The following is a 15,734-nucleotide window of genomic DNA, read 5'->3' as shown; positions in this document are numbered from 1 at the left end:
CATAGTTGTTTGATCAAAAGCTTCTTAGGAAATTCCTTAGATGGGTAAATTAGATCTCTTTAGTGGAACAGATCAAATGGGGAGCTCAAGCCTTGCATATGCACTCATGCTTCATTATAACAGTAATCCATGCAATAATACTTACAAGGCCAAACCAAAAGTGAAAAAAATGGACTAAAATCTTAGATCTAAGAAGAGAAATTAACATGGTAGACCTCTGTCATATTAGGGTGGTACAAACCAAAATTCTGTTCAGTCCCAGCAGGCTTGAGATCCTCATTGAAAATGGCAAACAGATAAGTCTCTATGCTCTTCCCTGGCCTTTTAGGAGTACCAGACATTCCCGATACATGAGTGATCAAGTTATTATTGTACATCCAAGCATTCGCAATCGTCGTGGCATCACCATTTTCAGCCGAAGGCCAACCAGTCTCTGAGACAACAATGTCAATAGAGTCCCCACCCATCTTCTCTAGTGCCGAGTACATTGCATCGATCATAGCATCAAAGAGGTTCTTGTAACATAAGGTACCGTCCCTTACGACAACTCCTTGAGATCTAAATAGTGCATACTCCAAGGAAATGTGTCTTGGATCATCTATGTAAGCAAAGTAAGGATACACATTTACTAGGAGAGGACTCTTGTTAGTTTCTAAGAAAGCTACAATAGGTCTTAATATCAAAGCCAAATTTTCCGAAAATACCCCTTGAGAAGGTGGGTATGACATCCCCAGCACTGCGATCGATACAACTGTGCTTGTAGGGATCCTAAGATTGGCCTCTTTTAAGGCGGCATTGAGATTGTTCATGGCGGGCAGAACATGTTCCGCTAAGTCGCTTGGAACAACTTCATTGCCCGCAGTTACATATCGAAAGTGTATAGTTTTTGCATAAGGGATTACATTAGTCTCAATCCAACTCTTAGCGAAGGATGGATCCGTCCCGAGCCTTGGGAGATCCTGATTAAGAGTTCCGAGTATGACTTCGATCTCTGAACCTTGTAGGGCATTCAGAGCTTCATGATTTGGATCGAAAAGACGAACCCTTCCAATGTTTCTTGATTTTAAGAGGGCTACTACCTTTTTTGGGGTTGGAAGGTTGTCACCTAACATTCCATAGTTCACACCAACAACTCCAGCTTCTGCATCAACCACAAATACAATTAAAAATAATAATTTTAACTATAAAACCATGAAAATTTTAAATATCATACCAGCAAGAATGTTGTATGGAGTAATTAGTAGAGAGAGGAAAATTATGAAGTGAAAGGTCTGATCCATAGAGGTGATATTCTCAGTTTTTCTCTAGACCCATTTCAAGATGATTATATATAATATAAAGGTAATGAGGGCCATGTAATATTGCAATTTGAACTTCAGGACAAAAGAAAAAATATAAAGAGTGCCGATTTTGTACTCCAGGGAATTGAGTTGCAACCCTACTTTCATCCTCATTTTAGTGCCATGAGCTTGAAAGCTCACAAAGGTAGGCCTAAAAGAAGCCTAAAATGGAGGCTCATGCACAACAAGAGCAACCCATTAAAAATTTAGTATTTATTTAAGTAAATATTTTTTTAACTAAGATTTAATTTATTTCTTAAGGGACAAGTAACGGGTGGTGTGCAAGGCTTTTCCTTTTTTTTTTACTTTCCTCTCTATCTAAGGATAATTGGAAGTTTTGGTTTTTTTATTTTGTTAAATTGATATAAATATGAGTTTTACTATGGTTTGAATAGAATTTTGAGTTTATTTTGGAACAGACAATAAAATTTGAGAAAAGAGGTTCTTCTTAGTGGGAGATTCCATCAAACCCTTCTTTACCATTGAAGTTCTTGATCAAGAAGTATGTCATGGTCCTTCAAACCATTACTTTAGGTTAATTTTTTCATTTAATTAGTGTAGTACAAAATTTTTACATTGATCCTAAAATTTGCCCAAAGTTACAACAAACCCTTGTTTTCAAATAATAATAAGGTTCCCTAAAAGTATAAGTGGGTTCTATACCTCCAAATTGGGCCGTTTGTTAAAAAATAGCCTTTTTTTTTTCTTGGACTTGGGTTTTAGCAGTTAGAATCCAATGTTCCTGTTGTGTCCAACTAATGGACATCAGGTCTTGGGCCCACACACTCATAAGTTGGGTTAATCTATAATTAAGCTATCAAAATCTATCAAATGGGTTTGTCAAATCATTAAATAACTTGTTTATGGCCATACAATCAAAAGGATGAGCCAATCCTATTAAGAAGTCTCTATAATTAACTAATTTGAAAAATTATCATTTTAACCTTTAAATCAATTTATTAATACTCTTTAAGTTGGAGGTATAATTGGAAAATTATCTTTACCTAATTCTATAAATACTAAAATCATTCATGAAGACCTAATTCATTTCTCCCAAAAAAGAGAGATTAGATCATTTTTCTCCTAATAAAGAGAAGTAAATCATTTTCTCTCAAAAGAGAAACTCCCTCTCTAGAGAAGAAGTTATTAAATCTTCCTTCAGATAATCATAAAAAATCTACAACACTTGTAGACACTTCAATTTGCACGAACCTATTAGAAAAAGTTTAAATTTTCAAAATCTAAAATTGAGTTCAATTAAGAATTAAAAACCTTTCAACGGGCTCACATTGCATAATAATTGTCACGTGACATTTTTCTTCATGCATACATAAACACATGCATCATGTCATATCATTTTACATGTCTAAACTTTGTTTCTAATTCAATCCATTTTCATACCAACTTCATTAATCCAAATGCATTATTCATTGACCAATACATTATTTATACCATAATCTCATATCAAACTCACTTTTAAATCTAATTCAAATATCTAAATCTAAACCGTCCAAAACCCATAACCCAAGTCCAAAATCAAAATTTAATCCAAACTCATTTTTAAATCATAGTCTTACACCTCCCTATACAAAAAAAAAAAAAAAAAAAAAAGAAGAAGATACGTGTTGATCTCTTAGAAGCTTCAACATCCAAGACTCTTCATTGGTGGCCAATGCTCTAATCTAATAGAAGAGTCAACTCCCTTCTCATTCGGTTCGAATTAGATCGAGTCATCCGGTTCAAATCGATCCCGAAATCCGGTTCTTAAAAGACAATTTTCTTTCACACATCGGAGCAGTCACTGCCTCTCTTCACTGAATCTCTTCTTCGTTCGTTCCGAAAAACCGCACCAGCAGAAATGAGGAGCGCTCTCGTGAGGCGTTTCTTCGAAGGCGCCTTAAGATCGAGATCCGCCATTGTTGCAGCTTCTACCAATTCATCTCCTCTGCTCTCCTTCTCCAGACGCGTGAGTGCTTCTCTTCATTATCTCCTATTTTCTTCAACTGTTCAATTTGTTTTTTACCATAGAAACACTAAAACATGATGTCGGATCGGCAGGTTTCGAGTAGTAGATTGATTTCGTTTCCTTCAGAGCAATCCTGTAATGTTTCTTTGGATTCGATTAGGGTTTTCTTATAACATTGATTTTCAGGCTATAAATATCCAATCGTAGCTATATGTATGATATTAAAAGAGAATTAAGAAAGATAGATGAATCTGATTTTCAAGTTCAGTGAGGAATTTTATTAATCATTAAGATGTGTGCAATCTAGGTCTACAAATCTGCTATAGTTCCCGATCAAAAAAAAATCTGCAATATGTAAGACCACAACTTGTAATTATAATGGAGATTGTCCACAATTGATTCCTCTTCAAGCGATTCTAGTTGGAAGGTTTACATAAGTGTTACACATTGTGACATCCTCGCATCAAGTCCAATGTCGTTGTTAGCTGGATTTTAAACCACCAATCAGGAAGATTTTGTGTAGTCGAACCGTTCGATCAAATAATCGCTCAAATTAAGCTTGATAATCTCAAATGGTAGATAGATAGTCTCAAATTAGAAAAAGCCCTACTTGATGATTCACTTTTGGGAAGATTGAATCTTGTGCATAAGGCTTTTGTGAATTGAGCTTATGAGACTTCTTCCATAGGCTTCTTTATCCAACGATACCAATGTATAATGTCTCCCACCAATTGCATTGATACAAATTTCATCATTTGATCATCCGGTATTTGGTTGAATTTTTTGAATCCCTCTCTTATATCTATCCATCCACTGGGATCTTTTCCATCGAAGCATGGGAATTCCAAGCATATGGAAAGTCTAAATCTATCGAGCACAGATTTAGGCTTGCACAAGAGTAGTTGGAAAATCTTAACGCTAAGTCGGATTTTAAGCCTGATACGAAACACCCAATCAAAAGGTTTTGGGTAGTCATTGAATTTTTTTGTTTTCTGCAGTTGATCCATCTTGAAGTGACTCTAGTTGGAAGGCAAACACAAGTGTTGCTAATCTCTAGAATTGACCTTGGTAATCTCCGATGATCGTAGTTTGTCTGAACTTAGACAAATCCCACCAGGTTCTTCATTTTTGAGAGGGCCTAATTGTGTGCCTATGGCTTTTGTGATTGAGCCCACAAAATTGCCCCATCATCTTCTCCATTCAACGATACCAAGTATTGTGTCTCCCATCAAGTGCATCGATGCCAATTCCACCATCTAACCATTGGTACTTCCTTGAAATTTTGAAGTAGTCCTGCTATATCGATCCATCCATGGCGACTTTCGTTGTTGACTTGTGGAAAGTTTAAGAGTATGGTCTGATTTTGGATCCGTGTATTGTCCGCTTCATCAACTTGCCGCTCTAGTGCTTTATTTTTTTATTTTTTCTGGCTTTGATCAATTTAATTTCTGTAGAATCTCCGCCATTTCCTCGAGGAGGAAATGTCTCTACTTTGATCTTTTGAAAATGTGTGCCATCTGCCATTACAATGTCATTTGGCCCTTGCATTTTTTCTTACCCCGCTCTTTTTATTTTTATTTATTTATTACTATTATCTCTTATCCCTGTTTAAAAAAAATTATGTTGCTACCAATTAAAATAACATAGGCTGGCAAACACCTTGCTCGGTATCCAAATCATGAGTAGATGGGCCATGGCCACTATTTTTTAATCCATGGCCCATTATTGAATTTTTCTTTTTCTTGTTTAGTTCTAACTGATATAAAGCCTCTCAAGGATGAGGATATTAGAACATGAGAAGTGAAACTTAATTTCCTCTCAAATTCCTTGATTTTATTCTATTAAATCTTTTTGTGCAATTTCTGTCTTTTGTGCTTGGTAGGTCTTTCGAGCTCCTTATTCATCTTTTAAATCTTATACGCTTTTATTAAGGGATCTGTTATACCGGTCAAAAAAGAAAAAGAAGAAGAATAAGAAAGTGAGACGAAGAACAACTCAAAATCCTGACTGAAAAGAATTGCTAAATCAATTGAAAATGATTATATTCAGTCAAATGGCAGAAAAAAATTTCCAAGTTCCCCAAATTTTAAAGACAGTCATATATTTATATACTATTGTGATTGTAATTTGTTTATATTAACATTGTATATCCTTGTGCGTAAATGTGTGTTTCAAAAGGCCCTCTGGTTTATGGAGCCTTGATATTTTAAGAGACCCTTTATTAGAATTGTGCTTGCATATATTTAACAATTTTTTTGGGCCCCTTTTTTTCTGAAGAAATGGGCAAGCCCAAAGAAGATGCAAGAGAGGAAAAGCAAGGAGGGGAGGTGAGAAAAGCTCTCACTACCCACCCAACTTTTGCAACTAGTGGGCTAACATGCCCCCGATAAAAACCAAGATCATTGAACTAAGATCTTTGGGTTCTAGCGTATTGGAAAATATAAGAATGTTAGAAACCTTCAGAACAACAAATCTTCCTCCTTGTCTTCATATATTTTTCCGCTCCTTTCCTTTTATAACTAAACCAAAACGTGCAAAAGGTCCCCTACTTTCAGAACACATTTCTCTTTCAGTTGAAATCTCAAGTCTTCCACCCCAAAAGGTGGTCATAAGTTAGGTAACAAAATCCTAGATCACTACCGAGGATTGCAGTGGCGACTTTAACTGCCTCTATCAAAGTTAAGATATAGGAAGATGTGTTCAATCGATTCCTCATCCCTCGTGTATGTGAAGAACATATTAGGGATACTCTTCTTGCTAATCGAAGGATCAATTTTTAGAATATCACCAATTTTCTTAAGAAGGTAGCCACCTTTGTCCGCCCAAAGTCCCAAGTCCCAAGTCCCAAGTCCCGAGCATGGTGATCTCCCTCCATACTCCAATGATCTTTGGTAAGTGTAGTCTTCTTCACGTTGACGTTTCACTATCCAAAGCCTTGAGGCATAAACTTTAGAAGCATTCTTTTAAATAACAATAAGAAATAGATAAATGATTAAGTAAACGATAAAGAAGTATTTAAAAATTTAATAGAAGAGAAAATAAAGGAAAAATATATAAAAAAAGAAAAGAATTCCAATTTCGCATTTGAAAGTTTAGTATCAAAATCTGAATTCCAAACTCAGCAAAATCAAAATAAAATTGAACAAATATATATATATATATATATATATATTCACTTTTATGTAAGAACTAACATCAATGCCTTGTGTTTCTTAATATTCATTTTATGTGGACGAGATTTCATCAATTTGCTTGAACAGTCATATTATCTGACAATACTCTCCATATTTTACAGTATGCTGTCTCAACTTCATTTGCCGAAGAGGAAGCAGAAACAATTGCATTCCCAAGGTATTCTCCTCATCATGATGAAAATTTGTGAATATTACTGGAATTTGGCATTTAATTAATTTTTAATTTTCATTTGCTTAATCTCACAAAATCTGCCTACATGTGTCTTTCTTTTTCTCTTTTATTTTTTTGGGTTTGTCCAAATTGGATTAGAAAATTCGTAGCCGCAATCTTAAGATATTTACATTGCAAATGATTTCACCACCTTGTAAACCTTTAAATTCTCTCGATGATTCTATAAGATAAACAATCTTTACTGGATTATATAGAATACTTTTGGCTTTCCAGTCGACCATCAGCAGTGTGTTTCACTGCATCAAATTTACTGTCCCTGTAAGTTGTTTTATGTATGTTTTGGGACTTTAGGAGAGTTGTCATTTCTGAACATCTTTTTTCTAGACATATAAGAGAGAATATTCTCTACACCAGCCCCACAAACTATGTTGTAAAGGTTTGGGCAGTGGTACCTTGACAGGTGGTATGGGTGCTAAATGTCAAGGTGTCGAGCACAACAACCACCTGAAATTTCAACATGGTGGCACGACCGTACAAATCTTAGCTTTGTGATACAACAAATCTTCTAGGTGGTACTTTCGTAATTTGTGGCACATGAAGGGAACTTGGAGTTGGATAGCTACCTAAGTTACTTGAATGCAATCCTCCCACTTAATGTTAATTCGTTTGAAAAGGAATCTGGAAAAACTGGTTCTACTTATCATCCTTAAGAATCTTCAATGCTCTAGAATGCCCTTAATTTTTATTTATTTATATGATTATGAAATTCATATAATACACAGGATATGATTATTTCTTAATTTGTAAGCCCATGATAGTTTTCTCAAATAAATATTATATTCGAAAGAAGAAAGTGAAATTGAATGGTTGCACACGACCAACGACAACCTTAGTTAATATAGTTGTTAAATTGCATGAGGATTAAGAGGAGTTCATGTTTACATAGTTTTATATATTTGTTTTTTACTTGGTACCTTAATGTGTACTTGCCAAATTGCACAAGGGTTAACTAGAGTTCGTGACTCATGTTGTTACTCCCTGCAAAAACAATCCTCCTGCCTTTTGCCATGCTTTGGTTTCTTGGTGGGAAAGAGAGGAGGGAGCATGCTCCAAGGAAGAGAGAGGTTTCGCTTCAAGGAGATATAAAAAACCTTACCACTTTACGAGTTATGTACGTTATTATAGTATAAGGTATTAACAAAGCTAACCAATATATTATCTACAAGTGTAAGACTATGTTAATTCCAGTTAGCGTATGATCTCTACCAGGCTTAGCTGTAGCTTAAGTCCTTAGGCGAAACAAAGATTGTCAGACTTTTGCCAAGAGGGGACTCCTACCTTGGAGTCAAATTTTCTCTGTCAATTTTATCTGAATTGCAAGAAATCATAAGCTTTTAACAATGTTCCCTTGGAATTAAATATCTAGAATGCTAATCATGGTTGGCACATGTTATTCTTTAATTCCTTGCTCATTCCTTCATCTACACAGGGAGGGTCCAGGGGTTTCTTATGGTCTTAATTGGGCTCTCGCTGGAAGAGGAGTAATTGTAAAAGATAAAGCTTTTCACAACTTGAAGTCTTCTGAGCTACAACAGAAAGGTGCATCCACTACAGGTAGCAACTAATTTTGATCTTCACTTTTCTTTTTTATCTTTGCATCTTAGTGCTTCCATTGCTTTATGGCCCAGACTTTGAATTACTTTTGGATATTATTTGTAGAGAGCTCGTCCGGTCTACCAGTTCATGTAAGAGGAAATGTGGTCGGAGGGGCTTCGGAAATTTCAAAGGCTCAATTTAGTAAACTTTTGAAACAGGCATGTCTTGGCTCAATACTTGACTATCTTTTTTTTTTCTTCTGGCTTTGCCTACCCAGTGAGCCCTGAAGATAGCTGTATTTTTATGGTTGTGTATGATATTCAAATTGTAATTAAGAAGACTTTGGTTCCCACTTGGAGTCTTAGATTGACATTCATGGAATATTTATTAAAAAGAATACCAAACAATCCTGTTTTTGTTTGAAAGAAATTAAGGACTGGGATTTCTTCATCCTCTTTATTTAATTCGAGAGAGTGATAACATATAAATAGTTGTGGAAACTTTACCCAATACCTTGAAAATTAATTTTATGCCATGTCTTGAAGCTAAATTTGATGTCAATTTTTTGTACATCCTTCTATACAATAATGAACAAAAACATAACATGATTGTGATAACGATATTTTAAGTGAGAGTGCAGGATATGACTTCGTATTTTGATAAATCATGGGTTTTCAGAATATCTGTAAAATTTTCAAGTCCCCCATAGTTTAGTGTTGTTCATACGATTAATTTGTTCTCTATGGAGCTCATAGATATCCTCCCATTTATTGTTAGAAACTAAACGTGTGTTTTATCCCCTCTTAAAATGATCATTTTTTTGCTACGGTTGTCCCAGATTTGACGGTGTTTGTAACCTTAATTTTTCTCTTTTTGAGGATGTTTAAATGAACACTATTTTCTTTTCCTTGTTTAACACTGTATGTGTTTCACTTATGCACATATTCTAGTCCATGTTCATGTTGTTCCATAAACGATTTCGATATGCGTCTGTATTAATTTTTTTACTCTTTAAAAGATCTTTCACATGAAGTGAAACTTCTTCATCCTTTCGAGTAAAATTTTCTAGACATCAAAAATTGTTTTTTTTTCTTTTGCCTATGAGGTTGAGTTTTTCATACAGTTATTTGTTTCAAGTGAATGTTGCTGCAGTTCAGACTTAAGACTGATAATGGGTCCTGATTTAACTATTGATTGGTCTTTTAATACCTTGAAGTGTATTATGTTGTTTGCTTGGCTAAATCTTATTGCATATATGATTTTCTCTTTGTAGGTCACTTCTCACATTTCATCCATTTCAAATGTCTTTGTTCAAGATGGGGCTGTTGGTTCATCCTCGAAATGTGAAGCAAAAGTCCGTGTTATAAGTGACAGTCCTGGTGCTGTGTTATCACTTTCCAATGTTCTTTGGAAAACCTCTACCCGTGCAGTTTCCCATGATTCATGCCCTTTGACTGTTTATGTTGCTACGTCTATAAGGTATTTATCAGTCAATCCTTTTATATCTATATAATAAAACACAATGGTGGGACCCACATGTGGGGGATAAATGTCCCATCGGCTACAATTGCATTTCCTCTTCTCCACTTTCAACTTTATTATCTTTACTCTTCTCCCCCTTCAACTTTATTATCTTTCCTCTTTCCCCTTCCTTTTCAATAATATCCCTCTAACTTTATTCCCCTCTAACTTTACTATCTTTCCGCTTTTAACCCCCCTTAACCCCAAAGAGGATGCCGTGCCGTGGACAAACTCTAGTAGTATATTGTTGGATGTCTGTACTAATTTAATTAGTTTTGAAATTCTAGTTCGTTGTCTGAAATATGTTTCCTTGAAGTGGCAGCCCTTGAAGAATGCACTGGAAAACGTTCTAATGAAATATTTTGCTATAAGTTCTTTGTTGAGCTTGTGTCTTTTTGGAACAAAGATTTAATCTTATAGGACTTACCTCGCTTAGAGATACAATAGCATATAAATCTTCTAAAAAGAGAAAAAAAAAAAAAGGTACCAAAGGGGTCCCATTTCTGATACCAAAGGGTCGACAAATACTATCTTTTTTCTTCCTTCGAATTACCATTTCTGCCCAATGTCCTCATTTTCACTTGCCCCCTTGTCTCAAACCTACCCCCACCCCTCAAAAAAGAAAAAGAAATAAAAGCTCAATTTCTTTTTCCACCAGTGTTTAATTTTTAGAGATTCATTAAATTGTGTTTATTTATTATTTTGATTGGTAATAACTATCTAAATAATGATAAGAGAAGCTGAATATCCACAACACACTATCAACAGCAGAAGAATGATGGGAAAACTGTCACTAGCTACCAATAATGGACAAACGTATTGCTTGTTGTTTGATGTGGCAACCTCCAAAGTCAAGAAACATAGACGCATCCTCACACACATTTTTTAAAAATGTAAATTAGAGTTGCATCTTCACACACATTCATATCTATATATTTTTACTTTTTGTAGATAAGGTGTCTATGGCTTTATACCTCGGGATCCACAACACCTTTGTTGCTAGCTGATGGTACTATTATATTCTTATTGTTGGCAATGCAGTCCAAATACTGGAGAGATTGTTGGTCTTGGATCAAAAGCAACTACAGGATTTGTAGCTGCTGATATAGAGCGTTCATCTCTCATTCTTTGTGGTAAAGCTTTTTCTGATACTCGGAGTCTAAAAGATGCACTCACTGCTGTGGCTGGGCCTGTCATATCTGCAAGGGGAGGCCTTCCTCTATCTGCTAGGTAATGAACTTCCTTCCCATTTGTTCGTAATCGTAATTTCTATTACCATAACACAGTTGGTAATTCATTGCCTGGGGTGGCATCTTTTAGGCTTCTTGTGTCCGGGGATTCTTCAATTCTTCTGTTTGCAGAAGAGGATATCATTAAGGGCTGCTCAGATCTGCTGGTGTCTGCTGATTCAGGTGTAATTCTTTCTTCTCATGGTGTTGCACCATTGTTTCAAACCGGAGATTCTAGTACACCGAGTCTGTTCAAATTGCCATCTGCTGTGATCCTTGCATCTGCTGATAGGTAATGAAACTGTAAGGAAATTATCATTTCACCTTTTAAACTAAGAGTTTTATTCTATTACATATAATCAATGAAAAGAATCTTCATTAACCAAGCTTGTTTTGGACGCATGATCACTTAAAAGGGAAGCAAGTGCAAAGAGGCAATTAATTCTTAATGTTATCCAAAGTCGATCTTTTTAAACCCGCTGTATCAGAATTTTAGTGTAGTTTTTGGCACTTTAGTTTTTGTTGAAAGGAAAATGAAAAGCCCACACCTTTGCACATGTGACAACTACTTTTGCTGTTGAAATCTTGTAGCTTTGTATATGCGTCTCCTGGTGCTCCTTTATCAATTTGTCCAGAATAGTTCTTCTAATTCTATGAATTTTTCTAGAGTGTTCCTTTCTTGAATATGTTTCCTTCTATCATGTGTGGTCTAATTTTTTGTCCGCTTGATCGAGTCCTTTTGTATCGTTTCTTTTCACCGGTCATCTCGACTGTCATAATGAAATGGTATTTTATCAATAAAAAAAGTGTGGTCTAATTTTATTTTCCTTTTCAATTATTTGTTTTATATATACGGGGAATGCTAATGTCCAAGACCTCATGGGGATGTTAGCATTGTCTAACACTTTTTTTTTTTTTAATAATACCCCTCCTTATTTTGTCTTTTAGTGAGGAAGACAAGGGTTTGTTAGTCTTTTGTACAATAAGTACATTTATTCTGCCATTAATAAATGCATTTATTATGTTGGCATTGATTGCCAAAGTATTTATTACAAAAAAAAGATATTTAATTCAAAATACTTAAATGCTCATAACTTATATTATGTAAAGAAGCATTTATTGTGTAAAAAACCAATACACCATTGTCTTTTTCACTAAAAGACAAAACAAAGGGGTATTATTGGAAAAAAACAGTGTTGGATAATGCTAACATCCCCATGAAGTATTGGATATATATATATCTGTTTTAGCTTGCCTTCAGTTATATTTATGTGTGTTTCCCCGAATGAGAGCGACTAGGAAAAAGCGGAGAGGCTACCATACATCGGTGTAAATGAAACAATGTCATATAATAAGATCAAAATGTTAGAACATTGGAAACACCGACCACCAAATCGGAAGCATCCAATTTAAATTCACTGAGTTTATTTTTCCTAAAAATGACCAAAAAAGCTGAAAATGCGCACTTCTCTATACCAGGTCTAAGAGAAGTGCGCTACACTTGGGGAAACACACATAAATATAACAAAAGGCAAGTTAAAGCAAATATTTATATATGGAGAATGCTAACATCTAATACTTCATGGGGACATTAGCATTGCCCAAGACTCTTTTTTTCCAATAATACCCCTCCTTGTTTTGTCTTTTAGTGAAAAAGACAAGGGTGTATTGGTCTTTTACACAATAAATGCTTGTTTACATAATAAATGTTACAAGCATTTAAGTATTTTGAATTAAATAACTTTTTTTTGTACTAAATGCTTTGATAATCAATGCCAACATAATAAATGTATTATTGTGTAAAAGACTAACATGCCCTTGTTTTTTTCACTAAAAGACAAAATGAGGAAGGGTATTTTTAGGGAAAAAAAGTATTGGACAATACTAACATCCTCATGAGATCTTGGACGGACGTTAGCATATATATATATATATATATAGAACCTGTTTTTTTACCCTGTTCTTTCTACAAAATGCATAAATCATATTTTTGCCTCCCTTATAATTGCTGGGTTTTTTGGCTATTATGGATCGTGGATTTTGGGTCAAGTGGTTGTTTATTATAGTTCTGGATCGTGGGGTTTTTTGTTGAATTGCAGTTCTGGCTCCCTCCCTTCTGTATCAAAACTCTCGTCAGGTCAAGCAGCTTATCACTTCCTGGCAGGTTATCAGAGTGGGAAGTTTGTTCCAGCTTTCAGCACAGGTCCCTCCGCTATCGACCCTCTGGAGCTCGCAAAGGCTCTTTTGTCAAAGGTCAAAATATAAACCTAATTGCTTCATATCTACTTTAAGATTCGTTACATACTCAGATTTAAACGGATAATATTTACTTATTGCTACATTGTCTTCTCTGTCCACTGGGAACTGTTGCAGTTGAAAGATAATCAGATTCCAGCGTTCTTGATCAATGTTAATGAAGGAGAAAAGCGTCTAACGGGTAAGCTAGAGAAGAAAAACCTGGAAAGAAATTTGAAATTTCATGTCTATTTTGTGAATATCTCCGTGGACCATTGGCCATATATTTATTAGTCTGTGGGTAACCCAATAGAGATGTTTCCCAAGAGTGTATGGTCTGGATTTTGATGGGCACACCCACCAACTGTGGTCAGATGCCGAGGCACAATTATTCTTTGCAGTGAATTCTTCTTTGAATGGAAAAATATATGAGAAGTCTATCGAAACTAGACTTATAATTTCCCATTGTTTCTCTTCGAAGTAAATTACGAAGAACGTTTCTTGTTTTACAGGAAAAGAACTCGTGAAGTTGGTGCAATCAACCCTGTCCAAAAGCATTCCACCATTTGAACCCAAAGGTATCTATCTATTTGTCTTCGGTCAACCTCTCTTTAATTGATTATGGTCAAGGAGAGTGTTGTTTCTATGTTTAATTATAAAACTTCTCTTCCGCAGGAGATCTTCAAGTTCAGTACAAGAGCTTTATATCAGGTAAGTTCCAAGAGCTACCCGAGGAATTCTCATTCTGAGACTCCTTTGTTGTACTTGTTTTTTTCCTCTCAAAGTTGCAGAGGTGGGTTCACATTTTATTATTAGATTATTTTGAACATTTTGTGAGAATTTTACTTAACTACAGTTCTGACAAGGATTCGGAAAAGATGTGGAATAAAAATCAGAGTTGTATTTTCCTGATCATGTCTTTAGGAGATCGCCTTAGAGTGAAAATTTTGCTCAATTTTGGTGATTGTATTTGTTCACCTACACCCAAATGTAACAAGGTTTAGCAACCAAGAAAGGTCTTATTGGAAAGAGCCAATAATTGTGACCAAATTGATGGAATAATTCTCAGCCTCTGATCTTTAATATTACCCAAAAGAATGTTATTACATGGATGGTCAGGATCATCTGACCATTTGATTTTTATCTCCCAAGGAGAATCCAGTATCATCAGTATATGAAAAGGGAAGATGTTGAACTGATTACTTGAAAAACCTGTATTAATCCCAAGGAAATCTCTATTTCTCTTACAATCTCAGCTCTCTGTGTGTCCAACCTCATTGAACCATGGAAAAAGTTCCCTTGTCAACAAATTACGATAATGGATTTGCTGTATCAATAGGGTTTGAATTGTCAAGATGAAGATAGACGAGTTATATAGAACTTCAATCCCTTTAAAAATCAGTTCAGGATTTAGACCTTTAAATCCTTTAAAAACCAAATAAGGAGTTAGATATTTTGATAAACTATTATGTCCATTGGATCCATTCTTGATGAGCTTTGTATATGGAGCTTTTTTGTATATATTAATTAAATAATGATGAACGCACACGGTTGGGTACGTGTCTAATCTTTTTCCTGTGTACCCTGATGAAAACGATCTATGGTTGCATACTTACCACGTCAGCCGTGTATATCATGAGCGTGTGCATTCATCACAACTCATATTAATTAGTTCAATATCGTATATCCACTTTTTTATTAATCTTTCAAACCTACTCAGATATCAATTGATGTCCCTTTCCTTTATCAGGTCCGTTACTTTCTTGTACCGATATTGTATAATATCAAATTGACATTTTTGTTTTTTTAATTTCTAAGTAGATCAACTTTATACTAACTGACTAACTTGTGTCTTGAAAATGATTTATGGCAACACTTTCGTTAATAATTTAGGTGTATTTTCATTTATTTCAAATATATCCATTGTTTAACGGTATTTTCTCTCATCTTTACCATGCTTTGAATATTGTCACACTATTGTTGGTAATCTTTCCCCTCACGATATTAAAATTTGAAGATTTCAGATGAATGTCATAATTTTAACAACATTGTAGTTATTTTATTTTATTTTAACAGTGTTTACGATCATGATCTCTTTATAGAAGAGCAATTTCCCAACGTTGTAGAAGTATTAGCCTACACCCACGTTATTGAAGCCTAGTTCCGTGGAAGTCCCGCGTGTCATAGGATCATCAGTTGCTTGTAACGTATCTATTACTTTTGTAACGCGTTGCACCGTGTAATTCAATATTATATCAATAAAGTTGCCTCCAAGCTTTACCTCGTTTACTTGTTTGCTAGCTACGTGTGTGTGGTGTACGATCATTTTACAGGTTTGCAAGTGGATTTGACCCCCTTGCGCCGCACGACCCCGCTTCGAAAGAATAGGGCCGTGACAATTGATGACGTGTTGCACCGTGTAATTCAATATTATATCAACAAAGTTGCCTCTAGGCTTTACCTCGTGTTGCCTCGTTTACT

General features: G+C 35.1%; 2 protein-coding genes across 2 annotated transcripts; one reads left to right on the top strand and one right to left on the bottom strand.

Moving 5' to 3' along the window:
- Positions 1–37: 37 nt before the first annotated feature.
- Positions 38–1,365, bottom strand: LOC147408283 (putative glucan endo-1,3-beta-glucosidase GVI). Its single transcript, XM_086437208.1, has 2 exons — positions 1,214–1,365; positions 38–1,141 (listed from the first exon to the last, which is right to left on the bottom strand). The coding sequence occupies exons 1-2, from the start codon at positions 1,278–1,280 to the stop codon at positions 189–191; spliced, it is 1,020 nt and encodes a 339-aa protein (XP_086293334.1). The 5' UTR covers positions 1,281–1,365; the 3' UTR covers positions 38–188.
- Positions 1,366–3,126: 1,761 nt separating this feature from the next.
- Positions 3,127–14,168, top strand: LOC147408282 (uncharacterized). Its single transcript, XM_086437204.1, has 11 exons — positions 3,127–3,306; positions 6,602–6,657; positions 8,162–8,286; positions 8,392–8,486; positions 9,542–9,747; positions 10,831–11,019; positions 11,110–11,310; positions 13,118–13,271; positions 13,392–13,455; positions 13,766–13,831; positions 13,929–14,168. Exons 1-11 carry the CDS (start codon positions 3,199–3,201, stop codon positions 14,000–14,002), a joined length of 1,338 nt encoding a protein of 445 aa, XP_086293330.1. The 5' UTR covers positions 3,127–3,198; the 3' UTR covers positions 14,003–14,168.
- The last annotated feature ends 1,566 nt before the right edge of the window (positions 14,169–15,734 follow it).

Source organism: Akebia trifoliata, chromosome 3 (genome assembly GCF_017979445.1).
Source record: "Akebia trifoliata isolate Shusen 1 chromosome 3, ASM1797944v1, whole genome shotgun sequence".
Classification (NCBI taxonomy): domain Eukaryota; kingdom Viridiplantae; phylum Streptophyta; class Magnoliopsida; order Ranunculales; family Lardizabalaceae; genus Akebia; species Akebia trifoliata.
This window is presented reverse-complemented; position numbering and strand designations above follow the sequence as displayed.

Bases quoted from the DNA above. Each gene is read 5' to 3' on its own strand.
- LOC147408282 (XM_086437204.1), top strand. From the start codon at position 3,199: ATGAGGAGCGCTCTCGTGAGGCGTTTCTTCGAAGGCGCCTTAAGATCG. The intron at 6,658-8,161 runs GTATTCTCCTCA...TCATCTACACAG, and splicing joins GAAACAATTGCATTCCCAAG to GGAGGGTCCAGGGGTTTCTT. The intron at 11,020-11,109 runs GTAATGAACTTC...GGCATCTTTTAG, and splicing joins GGCCTTCCTCTATCTGCTAG to GCTTCTTGTGTCCGGGGATT.
- LOC147408283 (XM_086437208.1), bottom strand. From the start codon at position 1,280: ATGGATCAGACCTTTCACTTCATAATTTTCCTCTCTCTACTAATTACT. The intron at 1,142-1,213 runs GTATGATATTTA...TGGTTGATGCAG, and splicing joins TCCATACAACATTCTTGCTG to AAGCTGGAGTTGTTGGTGTG.